At 42.1% G+C, this 23,042-nt stretch overlaps 2 protein-coding genes across 2 annotated transcripts; one reads left to right on the plus strand and one right to left on the minus strand.

The window, feature by feature from the left end:
* Nucleotides 1–2,660: 2,660 nt before the first annotated feature.
* MRPS35 (mitochondrial ribosomal protein S35) lies at nt 2,661–16,574 on the minus strand. The gene is made up of 8 exons (XM_059472223.1): nt 16,362–16,574; nt 14,854–14,897; nt 13,868–14,035; nt 13,414–13,474; nt 12,304–12,443; nt 11,465–11,574; nt 10,914–10,983; nt 2,661–3,096 (listed from the first exon to the last, which is right to left on the minus strand). The coding sequence occupies exons 1-8, from the start codon at nt 16,549–16,551 to the stop codon at nt 2,824–2,826; spliced, it is 1,056 nt and encodes a 351-aa protein (XP_059328206.1). The 5' UTR covers nt 16,552–16,574; the 3' UTR covers nt 2,661–2,823.
* Nucleotides 16,575–19,979: 3,405 nt separating this feature from the next.
* Nucleotides 19,980–21,209, plus strand: LOC132073537 (probable G-protein coupled receptor 19). The gene has a single exon (XM_059472630.1). The coding sequence runs from the start codon at nt 19,986–19,988 to the stop codon at nt 21,207–21,209; it is 1,224 nt and encodes a 407-aa protein (XP_059328613.1). The 5' UTR covers nt 19,980–19,985.
* Nucleotides 21,210–23,042: the final 1,833 nt, after the last annotated feature.

Raw genomic sequence — 23,042 nt, forward strand, 5'->3', positions numbered from 1 at the left:
AAAATGAATAAATAAATACATTTTAGGTATGAGGGAAAGCAAGAAATTGGTAGCAAGATGATTTGTGCAGATAGCACATCCCTTTTTAGGCAACTGCCCCTTTATCCCTTCCTTGTGCTTGTAGCATCATTATGCCTGAAAACAGGGGAAAAAAAATGTCCACTCTCAGGAATGTTTATATGGGGCATAAAAGGAAAGTTCCCACAGGTGTGCACAGGGGGATGCACACCTCATTTACATTGTAATGTACATGACACATTAATAAGTGACCAGTGCTAAAGATGTGTTTCTTATTGTGCTGCAGAGCTGCTTTAACCTATAAATCTCTTAATCTCTAACTCTTCAGTTTTTAAACTTCAGCACAGGCTTCCAGAGAGATGGAGGATGATGCAGTATTCTACAGTAAAATAGAGATGTGTAGTTTACTTCTTAAAAATATGTGCTGTATTTTATATTCTTGAGGTTGGGAAGGCTCCCACAGGAGTTAAGATCCCAGTGTTCCAGGTATTCTGCACAGTCACAGAGAAATACTGTCGCCTTCAAACACAAACAGTTTAGAGGCAGAAGCAGAATAGCAGAGAGGAACATTCAAGAGCTCAAAATAGCATCCAAGCTGCCTTTTGTCCTGCCCACTGCATTACACAAGTTCTGTACTGTAATCACAAGTGTAAGTTTGAGTTTTGTCCCAACATTGCTCTTGGCCAGTAGGCATCACCTGTTTTTGGGAGAGACACTTGGTGCTCAGGAGAGTCACCTTAAATCCTGCTTGTGTTACTTGAAACATTTATAGGATGTATGTAAGCTAGATTTGAACACTTCAGAGAGAGCTGGACATGCCTGTGTATTTTAGGTTTTCCATCAATTAGCTGTGAAGCTAATGAAAAAGTCAGTTTCCCTTGCTGTGCTGTTCTTTCTACCAGAAAGAACATTTCTTTCTACATTGTTATTATTTATAAGGTCAAATTGTTGTTTCAGCCATGACTTCCAGAGTTCTGCTTAGGTCCATTCTGTGAAAAGCAAAGGAAAATTGGGATGTCCTCTGCTGCAGAGGATTTTCTCAGATGCTCACATGTCCTGGATACAGAAGGACAGCTTTGTGGAGAAAAGCAAACTTACAGGATTTGGGGTTTCTTAAGGCATTTCAGGGCCTCACTCCTGCCAGCCCTGGACACACCACTGGCTCCCCAGGCTGGCTCCTAGGGCAGCCCTTGTGCAGGCACTGACAAAGCTAATTAAGGAAACATTTCTCCTGTGCACATACTAGAAACAAACTGCCTCTGGAACAGAGCCAGGCACAACTGCAGGCCCCATTCTCTTGAGTCAAACTGCACTTACTTCCTCCGTTGTTCTGGTTTGATGGCTGTTCAGAGATTTGGAATTATACAGATATTCCCATTTCAAATGGGAATTTTAAACATTGCCCTCATTGTCCCTGGATATAGGATAACAGCTGACACTTTCCCCACATTAAGCTTCTGCTAAAATTTTACATTAATACACATCCACAAGGAAGGACTACTAAAGAACCAGGTCAGCCAGTGCAAAATTGGGATTACAGAACATTTTCAGTCTTTATACAGCTCTGGCAAATTCTCATAGGAATTGCTGCATTAACCTCAGTCTCTCACCATATGAAAACAATCCTGACCTAAGAAGAATCCTTCCTAAACTGACAGTGTTTTGGCACTGGGAGGAGATGCACTCCTTGGCTGTATGTACACACAGAGCACACAGTGAGAAATCCTAGCAGGGAGTGAGTCCAGCACACAGAATGCTGCAGGGATCAATTCCCCTCAGCTTTCAATGTCTTTTTTCTTACACTGCTTCTGCTCAAAGAGCTGCTGGCATGGGCAGCTCTTTTATAGGTATGCAGAATCCTTAACTCCCTCTGCCCCTTCTAGAGAATGACTTTCTCTGTAAGTTGAAATCTTACTAAGCCAGGAAGGTAGAACAAAAGCAAGATTTATTTATGCCCTTTCAAGGTTTGGTAGGAATTTTTTTTCTTAATTATGAGAAGGCAATGAAATTGTGATTCCAGAGTTTTAAATCAATTACAAATTATCAAATATAAGATAAACATCCATCTAATCCTTTCTCTGTGCTACATAGGATGCTACAAACCTTTTTTTCTTTCCTTGAAGCCTGGGTACATTCAACAGAGAAGTCAGCAGGCCTGAGGGTAACAAGGCTCAGTCCATTTCTATTTAGTTACAAACTCACCTCACCAACTCTCATCATTCTTCCTGTCCCAGGTACTCTGGGATATTCTCAACAACTGCTGGTTCACTTTCCCATTACCATCCCATTTTCCACCTTATTTTACTCCATTATTTTAAAGACAGGTGCTTTAAAATAGGATATTTGTTTGCCCTCATAATAACTGAGAACCTAAACCATCCAGAGTGCTTCAACACCTCTCCAAGTCAGATTCTTAGGCAACATTATCCTTATTTTACACATAGGCAAAAATCTGAATGGCATTTGAAAAGCATTTAGAGCTCCTAATTTTCAGACTTTTAATTAATGGAACTAGAAGTATTAACTAATTTCATTAGTTTTGACATTGTTGCTCTAGGTTAAATGCCCAAAGTGTGAGAAATCAGAATGTGATTAAGCAGAGGACTGATCATGCTAACAAAACACAGAATAAAACATTCAAGTTACCAGTATGAATCCAAACATACTTTATTCAAAAGACAAGATTCATGGACAGGACTTAACTCATCATCAACTTTTTGGCTCAAGTTCTGAATAATTATACATCCATATAATCAGAAATATTAACACAGAAGTTGAATATCTCTGTAATGAGATCTGCTCTTCTCATGCTTGTATATTCAGCAGCTTCTTCACAGATTCCTTGTACTGAGATATGTTACTTTCTGTTTCACCTTCATTTTTAAGAGCAATGACTGAGTTTCTGTAATTCTTAACCACCTCAGACGCCAGCAGCTCCTCCTTAGTGACATTACTGACATTCTCTGAGGCTTTTATTCGAAGCAGGGTGTCCAAGGCATTTTTCTGAGACTGACTGTTTTCCCAGATATACTCTTCCATGTCTTCCTCAGACTTCTCGCTCTCCCACTTCTCAGTTTTCTGAAAGAAAATGCACAACCTTAAAAACTACCCAGGACTGAAACAAAGCAACAATAATTTGAAGAAATTGATCTCTCATTGCAATTTCCTTTAAATAAAAACTGCATTCATGGTGGAAGGTATTTCCTCCTTGTAACTCAAGCCTGTATGAGCAGGATGAACTCCTTTCTCCCACCCACCAGGTTCTTTCTGTATCTGGCAGATACAACTGGCTGAGTCAGAGTGGGAGAAAAAGCTTATGGACTGTACATAATGAGTAACTAAAAACCTTGCAAAGTAGTTATTTTAAAGAGCCCTCAGCACTGCAGTTCTGGAAGCAGAACTATGTCTCTAGCACAGAGTTCTGGTCTGGCTGCACTGGCTGGTTGGGGGAAAGTGAGACAGTAACAAGTAACCCATGAAGTGATTCATGAAGAAAAGCACCACCAACAAATCCATTTCTTCTTCCTGCAAAATACATTGCTCAACAGAATCTCTATCCACAAGGTGCTGATCTTTACCCAACCAGTGCTGCAAAATTAGACAGGATCACAAGTAGGTCACTGACAGAAGACACCATCCCAGTGCTTGTAAATACACTTATTCTGTATCAATTCTGTCTTTCAGTATGTCTCCAGAAAGCCTTGAAAGAATCTTTAAGGAATATTTCAAATGCTGTTCTTATTGTACTTTGATAAATACAGATGCTTCAGTGATATATCTGCATTTTTATATATTTCCACTTTTATATATTGCAGGCTGTATATTTGAGTATTTATAATTATTTAGTACTTTACTGATGTAACCAATATGTCATATCTTTATATTACCTCATCTATGTAAGAATCACAATTTGAAGTATTTTGGGTTTAGGTTTGTTATTCATGTTTTTCTTACAACTGTTACAAAATCATGCCTAAATAAAACTTGCATTTCTCTGGAAATATATTCAAAGAAACCTTATAGTAAAGCCTTTACATCACACTGATTTTGTCTTTTCTAAAATCACTTGCCCAAAAAGGGCTCTTCAGTAAATTTTTAGCTGTGCTATGCACAACTAAAAAAAAAATCTTGCAAGTCAATGTAGGAGGGTTTTTTTGTTGTTGTTCAGGGTATATTTTGTTTGGGAAGGGTAAGGAGGAGTGTGTGTGCTGGTATTTTCATTTGTTTATTTAAAGGTTATTCTTTCCACTAAGGATCAAGGCTGCTGCAGTCAAGCCACAGTATTCAATAACCTTTAATTAAGCCCCAAGATTTTTTTCACCCTGCAACTCTTGTGTGCTTGGATTCCTCCATCTGAATTTAAAACAGTTTCCCAACTGCTGTGTCCTGCACCTGGTAAATGGCATCTCTTGTCTTTTGAGTCTGAGTCCAAATGTTTAGTCAGAAGCAGCAATCCACACTGCTCAGAGGTTCATATGACTGACATTAAACCCTGGACACAATAAAGCACAGGAGTAAAAGGACCTCACTCAATTTCTGGAGGGGAAAAACAGGAACAAAAGGACATCCTGTAGCCCTGTACTGCTGAAACATTAATGGAACAAGTGGGCACAGTGAAGTGCTCCTTGTCTGTTTGACAAACCCTGCAACCCAGGGTGGAGATTTAGAGTTTTATATTAACAGCATCATCCTGCTTTACACATCCCCTGGTTACCTGCAGAGTGGCTATCCAAGACATTTTCTCCCCTGAACTCCAACAGAATTTCCAATCCAAAGCCTCTCTCACAGGGATAGGGTTTCTCAGGGGTAAGGGAATATGGGTATCACTGCTGGTCACTCCCTGGACCAAACTCATGCCTGAAGTTCAAACAAAAAACCCCTGCGAGGCTTTTAAACACTTCTCAGTCACAGCAGAAACAACAAGGACTAATGACAGTATTACATTTATCTCTCCAGGAATATCCTTCTCTGTACACAGCAACTCACAGGATTCTGGAGATGCATGCTGATAAATAGATTAAGATTTCCCTACTTACTGAGAATTACAAAGCAAGATTTTAAAGCAACTGTGGAGTATTTCTTTCTTGGAATCTTTCCCAGCAGAATGATGTTGTCAGCATGGATTTTAAAATAAAATCTTGACTGTGCGGTGGGAGGTGAGGGGGAAGGCAGGAAGGGATTTGACAGTAGGGGGAGATTTCCAAATCCATTAGTTTTTGCAAACTGTATCCAGTGAAACTTTGATATCTTTTCAACAGAATTTACTGCAAGAGAAAAGTGACTGTAGGATTATACAGGCAATTGGAAGCATACTCTAGGTAGACAAGCACCATGAAGCTTGAACAGTGGAAATGTTACACAAAATGTTGCAGTCTCAGTTTAAAGTGTTATGAATAAAACTAATAAGGACAATTAAATAAAGCTCAAAAGTTAGGTCTTTATCACTCAAATTTTATTAGTTGAATTATTTTTGTCCCCTGCAGACTTAACATGTTAGTGAACATGTTCCAAACTGTTCACCAGTTTTAAAACTGCAGTCTTAAAAATGAGAATAAAAGTGTGAGAAGTGGAATCCAAGTGTGATATTGCATAATGTTTTTCTAGAATGCCCAAATCTGTGAACCAGTTTAAAATAAGAATTCACTAAAAATGGTTTCCTCATTCTATCACACCTAAGACAGAATCTCAGTATTATCCAGCTTGGCTAAAGATGCACTCAGCTGATACTTTCAACCTTTTCCTCTTAAAAAACTTACAATAAGAATAAAAAAAAACCCAAATCAAAACACCAGAAAACAATTTTTTCATATAAAGTCAAAGATCTAAACCTATGACTAAAGAGGCATAAAAGGTTATTTTTTCACTTCCTAATGCAAAGATAAAGGATTATTTTTTCAATGCCATAAACATAGCAAGAATTTGTTTCTAAGCAAATTTTTAGCTACAGTTTAAGCCAGTCTTTTGGGAGATTTACAAACCTTTACAGTGCTGAATCTGAATTCTGAAAGAGTATGAATGCTAAAATAGACTTTGGACAGTGAAGTTGCTTTTTGCATGTAAGCCATTAACAAAAGGCTTCTCTTTATATGGTACCTTAAAGTGCAGAAGAAAGGGAAGAATTTGGGATCTCTTAAGCAGGCATTTCACCATCAATGTGCTTGGGGTTTTTTCTGCCTGTGTAACTTGCACAATTTTGTTGCTGCAGTGATACAGAGGCTTAAAATTTTCAGTTCCCTGATCTTCCTTTTGGGAAAAAAAAATTAACTAAAATTCCTCTTGTGGCACACAGAAATCTTGAGGGCAATTAAAAACATGACTCATGTTGGTTAATTTTCTTGTCAATGGTTTGAACAGTTAAATATTTAATGCTGTTTAGCAAAGACCAGGTATTTTAAAAGATTTATTTTTGAAGGGAAGCAAAGTTCCTTAAATGCCAAGTCAAATTTCAAACTCTGTATAGCCTGGAATAAATACACCTATACCTTTGTATTGCATTGAAATAAAAGATGCTCTGTGATACAATAATCTTAGATTTTCACCTAATAAATAACAGCTATGCTAACATTTTCCAAGTTTCTGGGAACTTTCAATCCTAAGAGGAGTTGCCAAAACAATTATGTGCTTATCTCTTTGGATATAATACACTTTGATCTGTACTACTTAATTAATTAACAACTTAGAAATCTCAACACAAGTTTGTAGAAAGGCAAAACCTATTTGAATTATATGAGATTGGATACAGAAATTGTAATTGCTTGGTGATGTGGAATGAGTTAAAATCCGTTCTTCTGAATAAGAAGAACTGTATTTTCTAGGGCACAGCAATGGCACAGGACAGGTAGGACCTCTAGAGGGTCAAGGGAAAATCAAGAGAAATTATCAGGATAAAAATTGCAGTGAGGTACAAATGCATAACACAAAAGGAGAACAAGCAGAGAAACAAAAACAGAACTCTGCCCTAAAGACTAATACTACATAAGAGATGCTGCCATAATTAATGATGCTCTCAAGTCTGGTCTCTGTCCCTGTAACTAACTCAGGAAAGTTGCCATCAGTCTCTTCAAAACTAAGGACAATATCTAATTTCCCTAGGCTGGAGTAGCTGCATGCATTTTCTGGAAAATCCAGGTTTCTGAGAGGGTCATTTGTAAGGTATTTATCTACCTCACTTTGTTTTTAGAAGGCTGACCAGATAAGATTCTGATCTCATCAAGACAGATCAGTGATATTAAAAATCCAAGATGATTTTCTGTTCAGTTTATTAATGTCTATGCCCCACGAGACTTTGTTTCACTCCAACATAGACTGAAAACTGAACAGCCTCAAAAATTGTATTTATGCATCAAAAAGAGTTTGTTGTTCCTCCAGCAACAACAAACATGGAGCTAAGCACAAAGTATTACAAAAAGCTTACTACAGTCAGAAATATTACAAAGACAATTCCTAATTCAACCTTTTGATGAAATGCTCATCCTTTTTGGTTCCAAGAGGTACAAAAAAAGTGTAACCTTCTTCTACTAGAATACACATATCCTGTCAGGAAACCTCCTTCCTTTGATTTTAGATGTTTGAACTCAGAGAATATGGATAAAGCCACTTTAGCTTCACCTTTTCTGGCTCCCATTACTGATGAGGATTTTCTCAGCTGATTCTGGTGAGCAGGCAACGCAATCCATGGTTCAAAACAAAGGACACATTCCAACATTCACAGATCAGCCTCACCTCAGCCTCAGTCTGCACAACTTAAACCACGCTGAGAGAGAAGCCTGCCCTAGGAAGGGAGGGCACAATTACACCACCCTTCATTGTTCTAAGGTCCCCAAGTCAGGAGCTTCACCCTGAACATCTTCAGTGATGCTAAAAGTGCCCAGGGAGCTTCAGCAAGACTTGAGTGCCCCCTCCACCTGCCACTGCCACTCTACAACCCCCATGCCATAACATCCTGAGTGTTCCTAACATGAGCTTTGGAATCCTAACTAGCCAGAGACCTGCTTAGGTTTCAGCAGTGGACTCATATCCTTTCCACATATTTTAGGCTAAATTACAAGGTTAACTCCCACTATGAAACTGCAAAATTCTGCTGTTACCAAGTATTACCGGCATGACCTGAAGTGGTAAAAATTATGTTTATTTGGAATGGCTTAAAATTACTTTAGTTAAAAAAAAAAAAAATGAAGATGAAGCCTAAAGAAAAGCTGTATGGTAGATTTGAGTGTTATCATCAGTGGTCATGTAAAAATACCCATTCAGCATGCAAACACAGCCACTGCATCCCACCAGTGCCTTGCCACTGAAACTCTAAAAGGAAATGCAAAAGTAATTCCCCTGAAATTCAATCAAGCTGTACAGCTGCAGGGTTGATAAATTTTAGTTAAGCCTCCAGTGCCATGCTGTCTGCCCATTCTTCATTTTTTTCCTACCCTCACCTTTCTGTTTCTTACTGTAAGAAGCAGTGGAGAATAGAAAATCCCGGACAACTTTTTAGTAATCTTTTAAGATCCCAGCTTAGCAAGGCTGAATCAAGATCCTTCACTCTCCCTCATCCTGTGTATGTTGAAACAGCACATGGAATTGGAGCAATAAAAATTTAATTCCTCCTAATGTTTTTCCTTACTGGAAAATTGACTTTGTGCTGCATTTGCTTCTCATTCCTACTTTCAACTCCTGACAGAATTGGACTTTTGAGTGATTAACTATTAATCCAAGCTGTGTGAAGAAATCCATCCATGATCCTTTCAACCACTCGAGGGCAGCAAACTCTAACTCTTTAAAAACCACTTGAACCATAAACACACATCCAGGTTTGGAGTGATGTTACAGCATTCAAGCAGGACCAGCATTTGAAGGCAGCAAAAATGCAACTGGTTAAGCTGCTGATTAATAATCCATTAATATGGCTCATTCTTTCACTGAATAATTTAATCCAGGCACAGTCCTAGGGCATAATTTGGAAGGAATCACAGAAGTACAAAGAAAAAAAATTAAATTCTTACTAATTGGAGCAATTCAGCCATCTAATATATTCTGAAAACTAAAAAACACAAATATCTGTGTTTAATTAAGCAGACAACTAGCAAACAGGAAGCAAAACATCTCCAAGTATTTTAGAATGAGAAAATAAATGAACATTCTTAGGTTTTGAAGATTTTTAAGACTGTTTTAAAATAAGTGAACTCAAGGGTCTGATACTGCATTTGTAACTGTAGTGAAAGGATGATGCATTCCTGGCAACTAAAACATAATTACACTTGAAATTCCATTTCCTGATGTATATCTGCATATAACATTTCCCCCTATGCATGCTTCCAACTGACAAAATGCAGTAATCCAGATACTAACATAAATCATAGGAGTTCTGTCACATTTAAAGAGATCATGGGCAAAGTTTTCAGGCTTGAGGGCAGAAGTTACATGGATCCAGCTTTCCTTCACTCAGCAGGAATGGAACACTGCTCTCATATTTTGATTCAATTCCATCAGCCACATGCATTAACAGTGTGGCACTACTCTGCTGGGAAAGTCATCAAATCCTACAATTAGTTCTGCAAACAGGACTGATGTTACTGCCAAAATGGAAGGCCAGGCCCTGTCCATCCCCCTCCAATATTAAAGTTCATGTAAATGAAAATAAACCACACACTGTTTGCTCATGGTTTACAAAATGGATCCAAACTATCTTTCAGCAAGTTATTAAAAAGCATTATCCCTGATCAGGGGGGAAAAAAACATGCCACAAAATAAAACATGTCACACAAAATAAAATCCCATGTCTCAGGAAACCATTAACTTTTCATGGGAATCAAAGACAATTACAAGTGATTGACAAACTCATCAAATATTAACGTGGAGGATGAAAGGTAATAAAAGTGCAAGGGACTTGTGCATATTCAATACACACTGAACACTCCCATATCAATATTGCATAGCCCTGTCTGCCAGCACTAATTAAAGCTGGAGCCCAGCACAGCCATGGTGTTTGTCTGAAGTTATTAAAGTGAGCACTGTCTAGCTTCCTTGTCATTGCTTAATACTGGAAACTAGCTGCCATTAATTTAAGATTTGTAATGCAACGTGATGCTGTTGGGGAGAAAAACATCCATGTGTACTTGAAATCTACAGCAAATATTATCTTTCACCACCAATTTAATTTGATGCACTCTAAAATTACAAAATTATCCTTCAAGGCAAGTGCCACTGAAAGGGAAATATATTTTAGCCTCCTTAGGATGTTCTTAACATCAGCACTGCAGTGATGAAAATCAAGAACAATTCATAAAAAATGCTAAATGCAGACATTTCCTACTCTAGAACAACTGAAAACAGTAAATATGAGCTTTAGCAGTGGATGAGGTACAACTTCTGTAAGAGTGACATATGGAGATGGTGAAGGCTTTGTCTGTCTCAAACAATGGGATAATGACATGGGACATTTGAACAAAGCTCAGTCATCCAGAACATTACTATGGATTTCCAACAACAACAATTTCAGTTCAGACTGCTCACTTGTTTTCTGTAAAAAATGCCTGTAAAATTGTTGAAGGGCACCAACACAACCACAAAAACACAGCAAACAAATGTGAAGAATTCCCTGTGAAAGGAACAACTGCAGTCAGAAAGTGGGAAGGCTGCCCCTTTTCTGAGCAAGAGAGAGCTTGAGACAAGGTATGTGAGAGAGCATTTAAAAAGAACACTTCCAAATGACAGCCATGGTTCACTGCAGCCCAGGAAGAGCTCAAGAAAAGACATTCTAATTAACAGACAGGAGTTTTGAATCCTGCAAAATGTTCTCTTGGCTGAATTTGAGGAAAAGTGAATTGGAAGAGAATAGAATTGTAAGGTCATTTACTTTAAAATATGACAGAGAGCACATTTAGAATCCATGCACAACTGCTTACCCAGGATTCGTGGTACAGAACTGTGAGCAGGTGCATGCCATAATCATAGTTCTGCCTTCTTAGGGGACACCTGGAAATGCAGAAACATTTTTCTGAACAAAAGGTTAAAATCTACCATCAAACTTTGTACTGTGTAATGTAGGGAATCTAAGGAAATGTGTGGTTGATTCCTGTGTACTTCTCAATTACACACAACCAAGAATAATATCACGGAAGCTTGAGTAATAAGAACACAGGAGAATGGGCAGCTGCAAGGCAGCAGGAAAATATTGTATACCTTGTATACAATACCCGAGGATTTACAAATCTTCTGGAGACATTAGAAACTTCTTTGCCCCCTGTGCCAAAGTGGAATCCAACATACATTAAGTCTGAACTCTTTTAAAATGTGTTTTTAACAGTTAATAACAGGAGAAGTGTTAATTAAGTGCCATTTTAGCCTTAAATTATAATAATTCACCAAGACAATAACTGGTATTACTGGAAGACACCCAGTCCTTTCTCAGCTGTGGGCATTGCTACAATATTTTTGTGTCCCTCTGGCAGCTCACCTGTCTGTTGTAATTGTGAGCACATCTGTCTCCTGACAGTACCGCTCTCCCACGAGCTTAATCAGCTTCTTCTTTGCATGGTCATCCAAATTCAGGTTGGAAAGTTTAACCTTCAAGAAAAGGAGAAAACAATTTTAATTCCTTGGAAAATCCAAACTCTGAACTCTGGAAGTACTTGAGACAGGCAGATCTTCTATCAAGGTGAGCTATTCAGGATGCATATTCAGGATGCAATTTATACCTGCATAGTATAACTTCCAGAGATGGTTTAAAAAGCTGATTTAGTGCTGGTTTGTAGAGGAATTTTTAGCAGAGAGCCTTTCTCATCTTAGCTGCCAGGCCTTCCCCAATCTTCCACTGCATTTGATGGCAGAGATGCTTAGGAAGAAGAACTTGCCATCTTCCTGCCTTGGGATAAATCAGGATGGGGAATCAAACCAGTACAGAGTTGCAAACTAAAGGGCCTGAACATGTGATGGGGGACAAGACAATGAGTTCTAAAATTCTGGAATTCTGTAGGTGTGGAACAGTTCATAATTTGCAGAATTTCTTCGGATAGTATCACACTGAAGTCATAAGACAAAAATAATGTGAGTATTCAAACAATTTATACCTGCATAGAATCCCCACATCCCCACAATGCCTTACAAGTCCCAAGGCCAGTGAATATGAATGGACACATTTGGTGAGGAACACATAGATGTACTTACTTGTGTGTGATTTTGAGTTCCCTCCATTTCTCTCATTTCCTTACAGAAGATCACACTGGCATGTTTGGAAAAGAAACCCAAGCACTGAGGGGTTTGAAGCAAAGGCTGTTTACCAAAACTACCACTTACTCTTAAGGTCACCACTCTTGCTTTGGGATTCCGAATAGAAGTCCCTGAAGAAACATAATCTACTGTTTCAACTTCAATGGGAAAATGCTGCTCACATTTCTCATCACTGTCCAGAGCACTTGGCCATTCAGTGCAGAAATCTGTACAAGGGAAAAACACTCATTGTATTATCTGTATGTTATATACCTGTAGCTTTGGTATATTTGGCTGGGTTTTTTTTTTTCTTTCAAATGAATAAAAATACATGTTTTTAAAATTACTAGTCTGAGAAACCATACTCATTTAGCAAACAGCAGTGTTTCTGCTAGACTTGTTCCTGTATTGCCTTGTCTGTTTTTGTACTGGCTTCCCCAAAAGAGGATACAGCACTGCAGCTGCAGTCTCACAACTGCCAAACAGGATCATAGAATGGTTTGGGTTGGAAGTGACCCTCCTGCTTTGGGGATTTTTTACGAGATCCAGCTGCTCAAAGCCCTATCCAACCTGAGCTTGAACACTTCCAGGATGGGGAATCCACAGGTTCACTGGCAAGTTCTTACAGTGTCTCACAAAACAGGCTTCCTTTGCCTGAGTTCATCAGGTTCCCCTCACAGTTTTTCTGGGTGGAAGGATGCTCCTGGACTCCAGTAGACCCTGTGTCTCCCCAGCAGACCCTGCTCTCACAGAGGGTCTCACATTAAAAGCTCTTTGGTCATTAAATGCAGCCCATAATGGCTACTGACTGAAGCCTGCTCAATCAGAGAGTTCTCTGAGAACTGAGTCACATTCATCACTCACCTTCTGGAAAGCACTGCACTATCAACTCATCAGTTCAAGCAAGGTCTCGTGCTAAAGTAACATTTCAGTCTTACTCTTGTGCTGGCAACCTCCTGAGACTTATCTGCCACCACCTGGATGACTCCTGGCAGCAGCAGGAAAGCAGACAGTCCCAGCCACAGCCAGCTGAATAACCAGCTCCACAAGTGTACCATGCCTCACCTCCATCACACAGTCACATCTTGTTCTGTCTGAAAACTTCCAGAGATGGTTTAAAAAGAAAAACCCAACCAACTAAACAAAACAAAACAAAACAAAACAACAAAAAAAAAACCCCTCAACCTCCCCTCTCACCTTTGAGAGCAGCACAGTGCTTCTTAATTGCAGGAGGAGTAAGATGCAAAAAATTGGGGATCTGAAACAGACACATTAAGAGTTACCAAAATAATAGCTTTTTGTCTGATCAGAAGTAAATGGGCATTACTGAAATCTGATTATACTTCTCACATTTGCTAAGGCAATATAACATGCTTAAGGAAATATTCATTTAAGCAGACTCTTCTCAAGTCTGATTTAGGGAAAGACTTGAATCTCTGACAAAAGTCACAGGCATGATCACCCTAAAAAGTCTCCTGATATAATTCACTTGTTAATTAACTTTATATTTGTTCCCACTTAGAAATTTGAGAGGATTATAAGACTTAATAGCAGAAAGCAGTCTCCAAAACAAATAATCCAGTCAAAGCAGTGCAGCCTTAGTGAACAGTGAATTTAAAAGTGACCCCCCCAGCCATGGCACATGTTTCACCTTGATAAGCTCTAGGTTGCCTTCTTTTGATGGAGGCACTCCTCTCTTCACTGGGTAGCCCATTCTGATGGGGAGAGGCACAGAGGCAGGTTTGAAGGAAGCTGCTGTTGGGTACACACTGCTCCAGTCCTGATCCACAGCCATCCTCTCTGTCCTGGGGGGTGCAGCCTGTTCAAGGGAAAAGGGGACAGGAGATACGTGGAATATACCACAAGGCAGGATCAACACATCAAACAATGATTTCAAGAACCAATTCCCACAGCTGGGCATTTCAAGACACCTTTACAGCCAAAGTTAGTGCTGATTTGTAAAGGAATTTTTAGCAGAGAGCCTTTCCCAATCTTCCACTGCATTTGATGGCAGAGATGCCTCTGAAGAATAACTTGCCATCTTCCTGCCTTGGGATAAATCAGGAGGGGGAATCAAACCAGTACAGAGTTGCAAACTCTATTTTCTAAAGGGCCTGAACATGTGGCGAGGGACAAGACCATGAGTTCTAAAATTCTGGAATTCTGTAGGTGTGGAACAGTTCATAATTAATAATGCTGAAATTTCTTGCCATAGAAATTCCAGTGTAGGGACAATGTACCAGTACATTGCAGAAATAGCTTATACCCTCCAAAAACTGACCAGCATTTCAGCCAAATGCTCTTAGAAATAGAAAAGTTTTGTGCCAGAAAGCAAGCACCACAAATCCTGTAAACTCAGCCTGAAAACAACATTGACATGTCTGGGTTATTGGAAATGCCACTTTAAGATACTTTTCAGACCTGCACTCCCTGGTGTCAGTGCAAGTTAACCATCAGCTCAGTGTATATTTTTGATAACACAGACTGAAAAGATTACAGAAGGCGGGTGCTGGCCTGGAATGCTCCCAGGGGATTGTTCCACCAGGATTTGACTGCAGAAGGGGCTGCTGGGCAAACTGACACAACACACAGAAAACTCTCCCAACACGTGAGCTGCCTGTAAATTTCAGTACTCACTGATCTTACAAACTGTGGTGTCCTGCCTCTTCTCCTTACTGAGCCTGAAAGAAGGAAAAATAGAAGGGATTAACAAAAAGACATTTTAAAAATAAATTATTCTACAGTTTTGAGAGCAAAAAATGTAGGATAATTCTGTATGGGTTTTTTTAGTTTTGTGACAATATCCAGTAATGCTCCCCAATCTTTACATGGAAGAAGGGGAAGATCAGATACTCAGTAGTAAAGATTACCAATTAATTTTGTAAAAGATAAGATTATAAAGAACTTGGAGGACAAAAACGAAGGACAAAAATGAAGAACATTTCTGCCTTCATTTCTATGCTCCCTTTCCCCTTTCCCACACAGCAGTCACAAATCACTCTACACGAGCAGCACAAAATGGATAAATTTAAGAGTTCCCATTTCCAAAGGAGAGTGCCATGGCTCCATCCTTTCCTTCTGACAGCTCAGCTTCACACCCTCCCCTGTGCCACTTTGCAGCACAACTACCAGTTCATGAACAGTTCAGACATTGGATTGTTTCTCTTCTAGAACTGGGAGTGGGGAACACCTTGATCCTGCTCCCTAGGCACTTCCAGAGAAAGTGGAACGGGAAGTGAAAGAGTTTAATCCATTTCAGGTCTGGGATTCTCCTGGCTCTACTTTACAGCTCACTGATTTCACCTGGAGCTGTGGTGAGGGATCCCTGGGGATGCGTTAAGTCTCCAAATACCAAACGAAACACTGATTTTTGCATGCCTGTCTTCATTTCCTCCTCCTCCTCAAACTCTAAAACACTTCCAAACCCCACTGTCCAAAAACCACACCAGAATATAATGTGGCCTCAGACATACAAAGGTGAACCTGATGACTATTATTTTCAAGAGTCTGGTTTGAATTCAGAGGTTTCATCGATTGTACATATTTACCATAAAGCAATGACTGAGATTTAAGAAAGGATGTTTGGGTTTTTTTATATCATTCATCTTACAACCCTACCCCATAAAAACTTGTGGATTTCACATGTTGTTTCCTTTATCTGAGAACTTTATGCCTCTTCATCCTTTTCTTGCTATTAAAATCTTAAACCGAACGATACATCTGTTCAGGGTGGTGCAAGAGATAATATTCAGATAATATTATTATCTGAATATTATCTTTATTATTATCTTTATCCCTCGACCTACCTTTTTCGTGGTGTTTTCACATACAGCCACACATCACAACAACTTTACTACATCTGTTAAAAACATATGTAATTTCAGGCCAGGACACGACACCGTCTGCTACGACAGCATCACCGGACATCACTCAGAGGCGCTCTCAGCGACCTCCCGAGCTCCAGATGCCCACCGGGAAAAGCCAGCTCCGACTGGCACAGGCCAGGCACGACCCCAAAGGCTTCCCAGGAGCACACACAGCGATGAAATTCCCCTTGGGCACAACCTAACACAGGCACCGCTCGGTGCAGCCCTGCCCGCCATGCCGACGGTGCAGCCCGACCGCCCCGGGCACGCCGCGCTCACCTTCCCGAGCCTGCGGCCCTTCCCTGCCGCTCACCGCGGGCGCCGACGACAAAGCGGCGCGTCCCCATCGAGGGGTGGCTGGAACCCCGCTGGCAGCCCGGGACAGCAGAGCCCGGGACAGCAGAGCCTGGGACAGCAGAGCCCCGCCGCTCAGCCCGACCCGGCAGCACCGCCCGGCCCGCGCCGCCATCCCAGCCCCGCCGCGCTCCTCCCGCGGCCCCGCCCGGCGCGACGGCGGCCGGCTCGGGTCCGGCCCCGCACCGGCGAACGCGGCAGCGCCGCCCTCATGGAGGCCTATAGGGCCCGCTCTGTCCCGGGAGGAGCCGCAGGTGGCCCGGGCACTGTCCCTGAGGGCTGCTGTGGGGCTCTGAGCTGGGAATATCCCGGGTGAGAAACGTGTCCTGGCCCTGCACAGACACCCCGACAGTCCCTGCACAGACGCCCCAACAATCCCTGCACAGACACCCCGACAGTCCCTGCACAGACACCCCGACAGTCCCTGCACAGACACCCCAACAATCCCTGCACAGACACCCCAACAACCCCACCCTGTGCATCCCTGAGAGCGGTGTCCAAACGCTCCCGCAGCTCTGGCAGCCTTGGGGCCGTGACCATGCCCTGGGGAGCCTGGGCAGTCCCCGACACCCTCTAGGGGAAGAATATTTTCCGATATCCAGCGTAAACCTCCTCTGACACAACTTCAGGCCCTTCCCCAAGTCCTGTTCTTGGTCACAGAGACCAGAGATCGGAGATGCCCCTCTGCTTCCCCTCATGAGGAAGCAGCTGACAGCCATGAAGGGCCCCCTCAATCTCCTCCAAGTTTTTCCCCCTCACAAGTTAAAATAGAACTTCTCCCCTCAGTCTCCTTCAATTTATTTTTGGGGGATTTACTTTTCCCCCCCATAACCGAAGGTAAGGAGGACTGGTGAAAACAGCCATACAATACAGCTCAGAACAGGAGATCTAGACAGCAACTGAATAAAAGTTTAATGAACAAAAGTTTAAGTCAGTGTAGCTGTAAATTGAAACACAATAGCCATTAATGTTTGCTAGGATAAACCACAGTCCTGTGTATTTATTGAAATTAGTATTTAAAACCTTCTGCTAAAAGTTTGATGGCAATAATCTTTCCTTCATGCTGTTCAACCAGAGCTTCCTGTCTCACATTCACCTCTTCCCACAAGATCCTTCAAGCCTCCTTTTTTTGGTGCAGAACAAATTGAATTGTGCTGGGCTACATCTGAGACATGCTGAACACCTCATCTGAGTTACAATGGACTGTGACTTTTCTAGCAAATACACTGCAAAAGGGAATCAAGGTTTTGACTCTCATTTCATAGTGAAAGAGCTTCAAATTAAAAGTAATCTAAATAGCTGCCTGGAAAGTCCTGTATTAAAGACATGGATGCTGCTCAGAGCTGGGGCCTTAGAACTCACTAAGAATAAAGTGAAATACCATAAGGCACATTGAGAGTTTCCTCTGCAACACAGCATGGAACCTCCTTTTCAAATAAAAGCTCCTTTTAGCTCTCCTAATGTTTTAGCCACAAAATAAATCTTGATAGCACAGGTGGTCCCAGTAAAGTGCCCGGTTTTCCAAGTCTGGTTGAAAAAGATATGCACAATTTTACCCATGATGTATTTATTTTGTGTAAAATATACCAGTATATCATCCTGAAGGACAGGAAATGTAAGAGGAGAAAAAAATCTAAGAAAAACATGTAAACAGAAAGGACTATATGATTTGTTTATATCTAGAAAATCAAAACATTGATAAACACCATGTGAAATCAAAAGAAGGAGAATTGAATGCCTCGGAATGTTTTTCCATACTGGAAAATTGACTTCCTGCTCCATTTCCTTCTCTTTACTGCTTTCAAACTGGATTTTTTCAGTGATAAACTAGTAATTGAATTTTCCTCTCTGCTGCAGCACTACCAACCCAGAGTCCAACATCTTTTCCCAATGGCCACATTCCAGAGGAGGCATTTATATTTAGTAGTATTTTACAAAGTTTGGAAAGCAGCACATTCCTATACATTCACCGCCTGCTGGTTTTAATGGGAGGAGATCCACGGCTGTCTGAGCTGATGAGCTCTTTGCTCTGCTGGTGACACCGTGGCCAGCACTGACCTGCAATATCAGTGTTAGTGCCACCCAGATCCCAGGAATTTCAGTGCTTTCTCACAGCAAAAGTTGGTGCTGATTTGTAGAGGAATTTTGAACAGAGGGCCTCTCCTATTTGGCTACCAGGCCTTTTCTAACCTTCCACTGCTTTTGATTTCAGAGATGCTTAGGAAGAGGAATTTGGCATCTTCCTGCCTTGGGATAAATCAGCAGGAGGAGGAGGGGCATTAAAAGCAGTATGAAATTGAAAACTCTGTTTGCTGAAGGGCTTGAGTTTGGGGTGACAGGCAAGACAATGAGTGTTGAAGTTCTGAAATTCTGAAAGTGTGAAGCAGTTCATAAAACCCCAGTTACTGAGCATTGGGGGGGGAGCAGATAAGCTGCTCATATGCTTATCGAGGAATATGTTATTATCATGGAAAATGTGTCACCCAAGGGTGACTGTCCTTCCAGAGCTGGGCAAGGCCAGTCGTGTCTGATACCGTTAGCAGCGACCATGGCTGAGGGTGCCGAGTGCCCCACTGGGCAGCCAGCAGTGACACTGCTCTGTGCCAGCATTGTGGATCTGCAGGAAGCTGGGAAGGCTCTGCAGAGCGACCTGGGCAGGCTGCAGGGAATGAGGGTCAGCAAGGCCTGGTGCTGGGTGCTGCATTTGGGCCACAGTGGTTCTCAGCTCTGTTACAAAATCAGGGCCAGAGGTTCTTGGTTGACTGTTGGTGTCGGTTGCTTCTGGCAGTCCTTCAGTTGTCCCTTGGGTCACCCATAGACCTGCAGAACCTTTGGGCTGGTCCTGCTGTGAAGGGTCAGCCTTGCTGCTGCCGGGGTGGAAGGCCCCCAACCAAGGTAAGGACATTCCCCATCTCCCTGGATTTTCTCCAGAGCACAGAGATGCTCAGCAGCTGACTGCAGCCACATGTATTGAGTGTGCTGACAAGCCAAGCTGAGGCTCCACTGCTGGAACTCAAAAAGCTCCCCCATCCCTCCCCCAACCTCTCATCTCATCTGTCTGAGGACACTGACCTCCTCCCTAAGTATTTACCTTCTGCTGCAAAGCTCAAGGTCAAGTCAAGGATGCAGGTACCCTCTTGGTCTGCTTTTCTGACACTTCCATGGACAGCAGGAAGTACAGATCATTGTTGGGATCAGTGGGCCACGTTCTGCTCAGTTTGCAGCTTACCTGCACTGGTGGCGTGGCGCCTCAGTCTCCAGCTGTGAACAGGACACTGATCTTTCCGTAGGCAGAAATGACTGTCTGAAATACTCAGGCCATTCCTAAAAATCTGCATGAAACTTAATGTTCTCTGCCATGACACATTGTGTCTCCATATATTTCTGACCCTTTTCTCTGAAATCTACTACTCTAAGGAGTATGGAGACTACTTAGAGTTATGTTTTATAGATTACTTTGGGCTTTTCACACAGAGTTGTTCAACAAAACCTTTTCTCTCCTCTCTGTCTGCAGCGTGAGCAAAAGACGTAGCCAAGTTTTCTCACAGCATGGATAACAGCAGTGGTCCTGTTCTTCTCTTTACCTTGCTCCTGATGCAGAACACGAGCAGCCCCAAAGCCTCCTCCCCTCCTGCTGGCTACGAGATGGCAGAACTTCCATTCCCAGGAGCCAGCCTGAGCAGGAACCACTCTCTGGTAGAGTATGGGCTGAGGCCAGGGGAAATCGCAGCTGCCAGCGTGGTTTGGGGAGTGCTGTGGCTGATCTCTGTCATGGGAAACTTCCTGGTTTGCTCAGTGATCTACAGAAGGAGGAGGACACAGTCCTCTCCCAACTATTTTGTGGCGTCCATGGCGTGTGCAGACCTGGTGAGCAGCGTGGGGAGCGCGCCCTTCCTGCTGCTGCAGCTGAGCTGCGGGCGCTGGGTGCTGGGCAGCGGCGTGTGCCGGCTGGTCAGGTACATCCAGTACCTCACGCCCGGGGTCCAGATGGATGTGCTCTTCACCATCAGCTTGTATCGATGCTACACTCTCATCCATCCCCTGAATTTCAGAGTTTGCAGGGAGAAAGTCAAGAGAATGACTCTGATCTCTTGGCTGTGTGGTGCTCTGTTTGCATCACCAGCCTGTTATCTCTATGGCTCCAGCAGTGACCACCACTGCAACTTCTTCCTCCCCAGTTCTGAGCTAGGAGTCACCTCTGGTGTCTTCCACCTCTCATTGCTGTTGCTTTTGATCCCATCACTCCTTATTATCCGCTGCTACCAGAAACTCTTCACCTACATTTGGAGAAGTGGGACTGAAGGCACAGCTGGAAGGAGGACAATGAATCTTGTCTTAAGAAGAAAAGTGAAAACTACCAAGTTGTTTTCCATCTTTGTCTTGAATTTTCTTCTGTCCTGGCTGCCTTTCTTCATGGTACAGTTGTGGCACCCACAGGAAACAGACTACAGAAAGAGCTCCTTGCTTTTCCTGGCCATCACCTGGATCTCTTTCAGTTCCTCAGCCTCTAAACCAATCCTCTTCTACATCTATGATGCAAACTTCAGAAGAGGAATGATAGAAATTTGTTGCATGTGGAAATACCCCAGAACCGACATCTACACCATTACTGCCAGTTCCAGGACAGCTGGAAATAATCACATTATCCCAGCCCAACCTCACCAAAGACTCACCTGTGATGCTTTTAACAGAGAAGTAAAGGAGCATGAGCTTGCCAGGCCTGGTGAGTCCAGTCCCACAAACACATTTGCCAAGAGAGTTTCATTACTTTGAAAAGGAATGGATGAGCTGTGGAGTGCTGTGTTCCCACAGAAGAAGGAGTATCTTTCACTCTTTTGAAGGACTAAATAGGCACATATTTTAGACCAGCTCCTAGGGTATAAAAAAAAATAAATGTTCTGTATTATTTAATGGCTTGTGTTTGATGTGTTTGTTCTATTTTATTTCAGTTTTCATGTTCTGCTTTGGGGAACTCCTTTCCTGGAATCTACAAGAGTCCTCACACTCACTGTCTGTAGGGAGAAAAGGAAAAGAAAGAAATACTTCTTGTTACAATCCCTGTAAGGGATGGGCCATAGTGTAGAAATACCTAAATCCACCCAAAGCCTTTTAGGCTTCCTTCCAGTATGTCCCTGGGGATATTCCTGCACTGGGCTTGTCTCTCTTGTTCAGACCCCTCTGGTCTGGTGGACAGGGTGGTGTTGGGTTAATGGCCTGACTGGGTGATCTAAGGGGTCTTTTCCTACCTAAACAATTCTAGGATTCTGTCTCCTTCCAGTCTTCCTGTGCCTCCATTTCTCTTTGGGAATGACCTCCTCCTGGAAAAGTTGCAGTGGATTTTTTCAGCAGAACAGGTTCCTGGACAAATTTCCAACTCACAGCTTCGGACTCCTCCTCCACACAGGCCCCAGTGGAGGAGCCTCAGGCTCTGCCATCTGGAGCCACAGAGCCATGATTCCATTGCATGGAGTTGTGGAATATCCTGGGTAGGAAGGGAGCCCTGGCCCTGCACAGACACCCCAACAATCCCACCCTGTGCATCCCTGAGAGTGTCATCCAAATGCCCCTGGAGCACTGGCAGCCTTGGGGCTGTGGCCATTCCCTGGGGAGCCTTTCCCTGGTATCCAGCCTAAACCTCCCATGACCCATCTCCAGCCATTCCCTCAGGTCCTGTCTCTGGTCACAGAAAGCAGAGATTGTATGTGTCCCTCTGCTGTCCCTTGGGAGGAAGCTGCAGACCTCACTGAGGGCTTCCCTCAGTCTCCTCCAAGCCAGTTTTCTCCCCTCACAACTAAAAATACAACTTCTCAGTCACTGCATGCTGTTTGTCTCCCCAAAACAACCTCTGTAAGCAAAGCTCTGTAGATTTTTTCAGGAAAACACAAATGGATTCATCCCTGGGAACATTTTCCCCATGGAAACAAGATGGTGATGCTGTCATGTGTAAATCTGGACTAGGTAGTGCTCCTTTTCTTAAATTTCAGCATTTTTTCCTGTGCCTCAGGACATGTTAGTGCAGATGTTAATTGGGGGTTTTTTTGGTGGCAATATGCTTGTGCCCCTGGCTGTGCCCACGAGTTCTGGTTTTAATCAGTTTGTTTTATATTGCAACAGGGCTGTAATGTATTTTACCCTCTCATTACTAATACAGCATCTCACAATGACTTCATCAGAATTATTGGTCAGAATGCATTATGAATGATAGACAGTAATTACTACTGCTAATTAAAGTATAAACTTTGCAATTACAGATTTCCACTAGATTTTTGGTAATTTTACAGATTGTGAGGTATGGAATGTCCATCCATTGTTAACAGCTGATGGAAAAAGGACAAGGAAAGAGATGATGGAATTTTTCGTAGCAGTGTCTGGTAAATGTTCAAAGCTAAGATTAATTATTTAAATTATGTAAATCTTTGTATTCTCAAAGTTAATTCTGAAATGAACATGTCCAGAGATCAAAGGCAGTGAGACATCTGAGTGGGCATTTGGGCTTGAGCGCCCCAAAAAATTTGAATCTATCCTGAACCTGAAAATTGAAGATTTTATACCCTGAACTAAAAATTGAGTTGTAAGCAGTAGTAAGGTGCATGGACACACCTCTAG

The sequence above is a fragment of the Ammospiza nelsoni genome, chromosome 5, assembly GCF_027579445.1.
Source record: "Ammospiza nelsoni isolate bAmmNel1 chromosome 5, bAmmNel1.pri, whole genome shotgun sequence".
NCBI lineage: Eukaryota > Metazoa > Chordata > Aves > Passeriformes > Passerellidae > Ammospiza > Ammospiza nelsoni.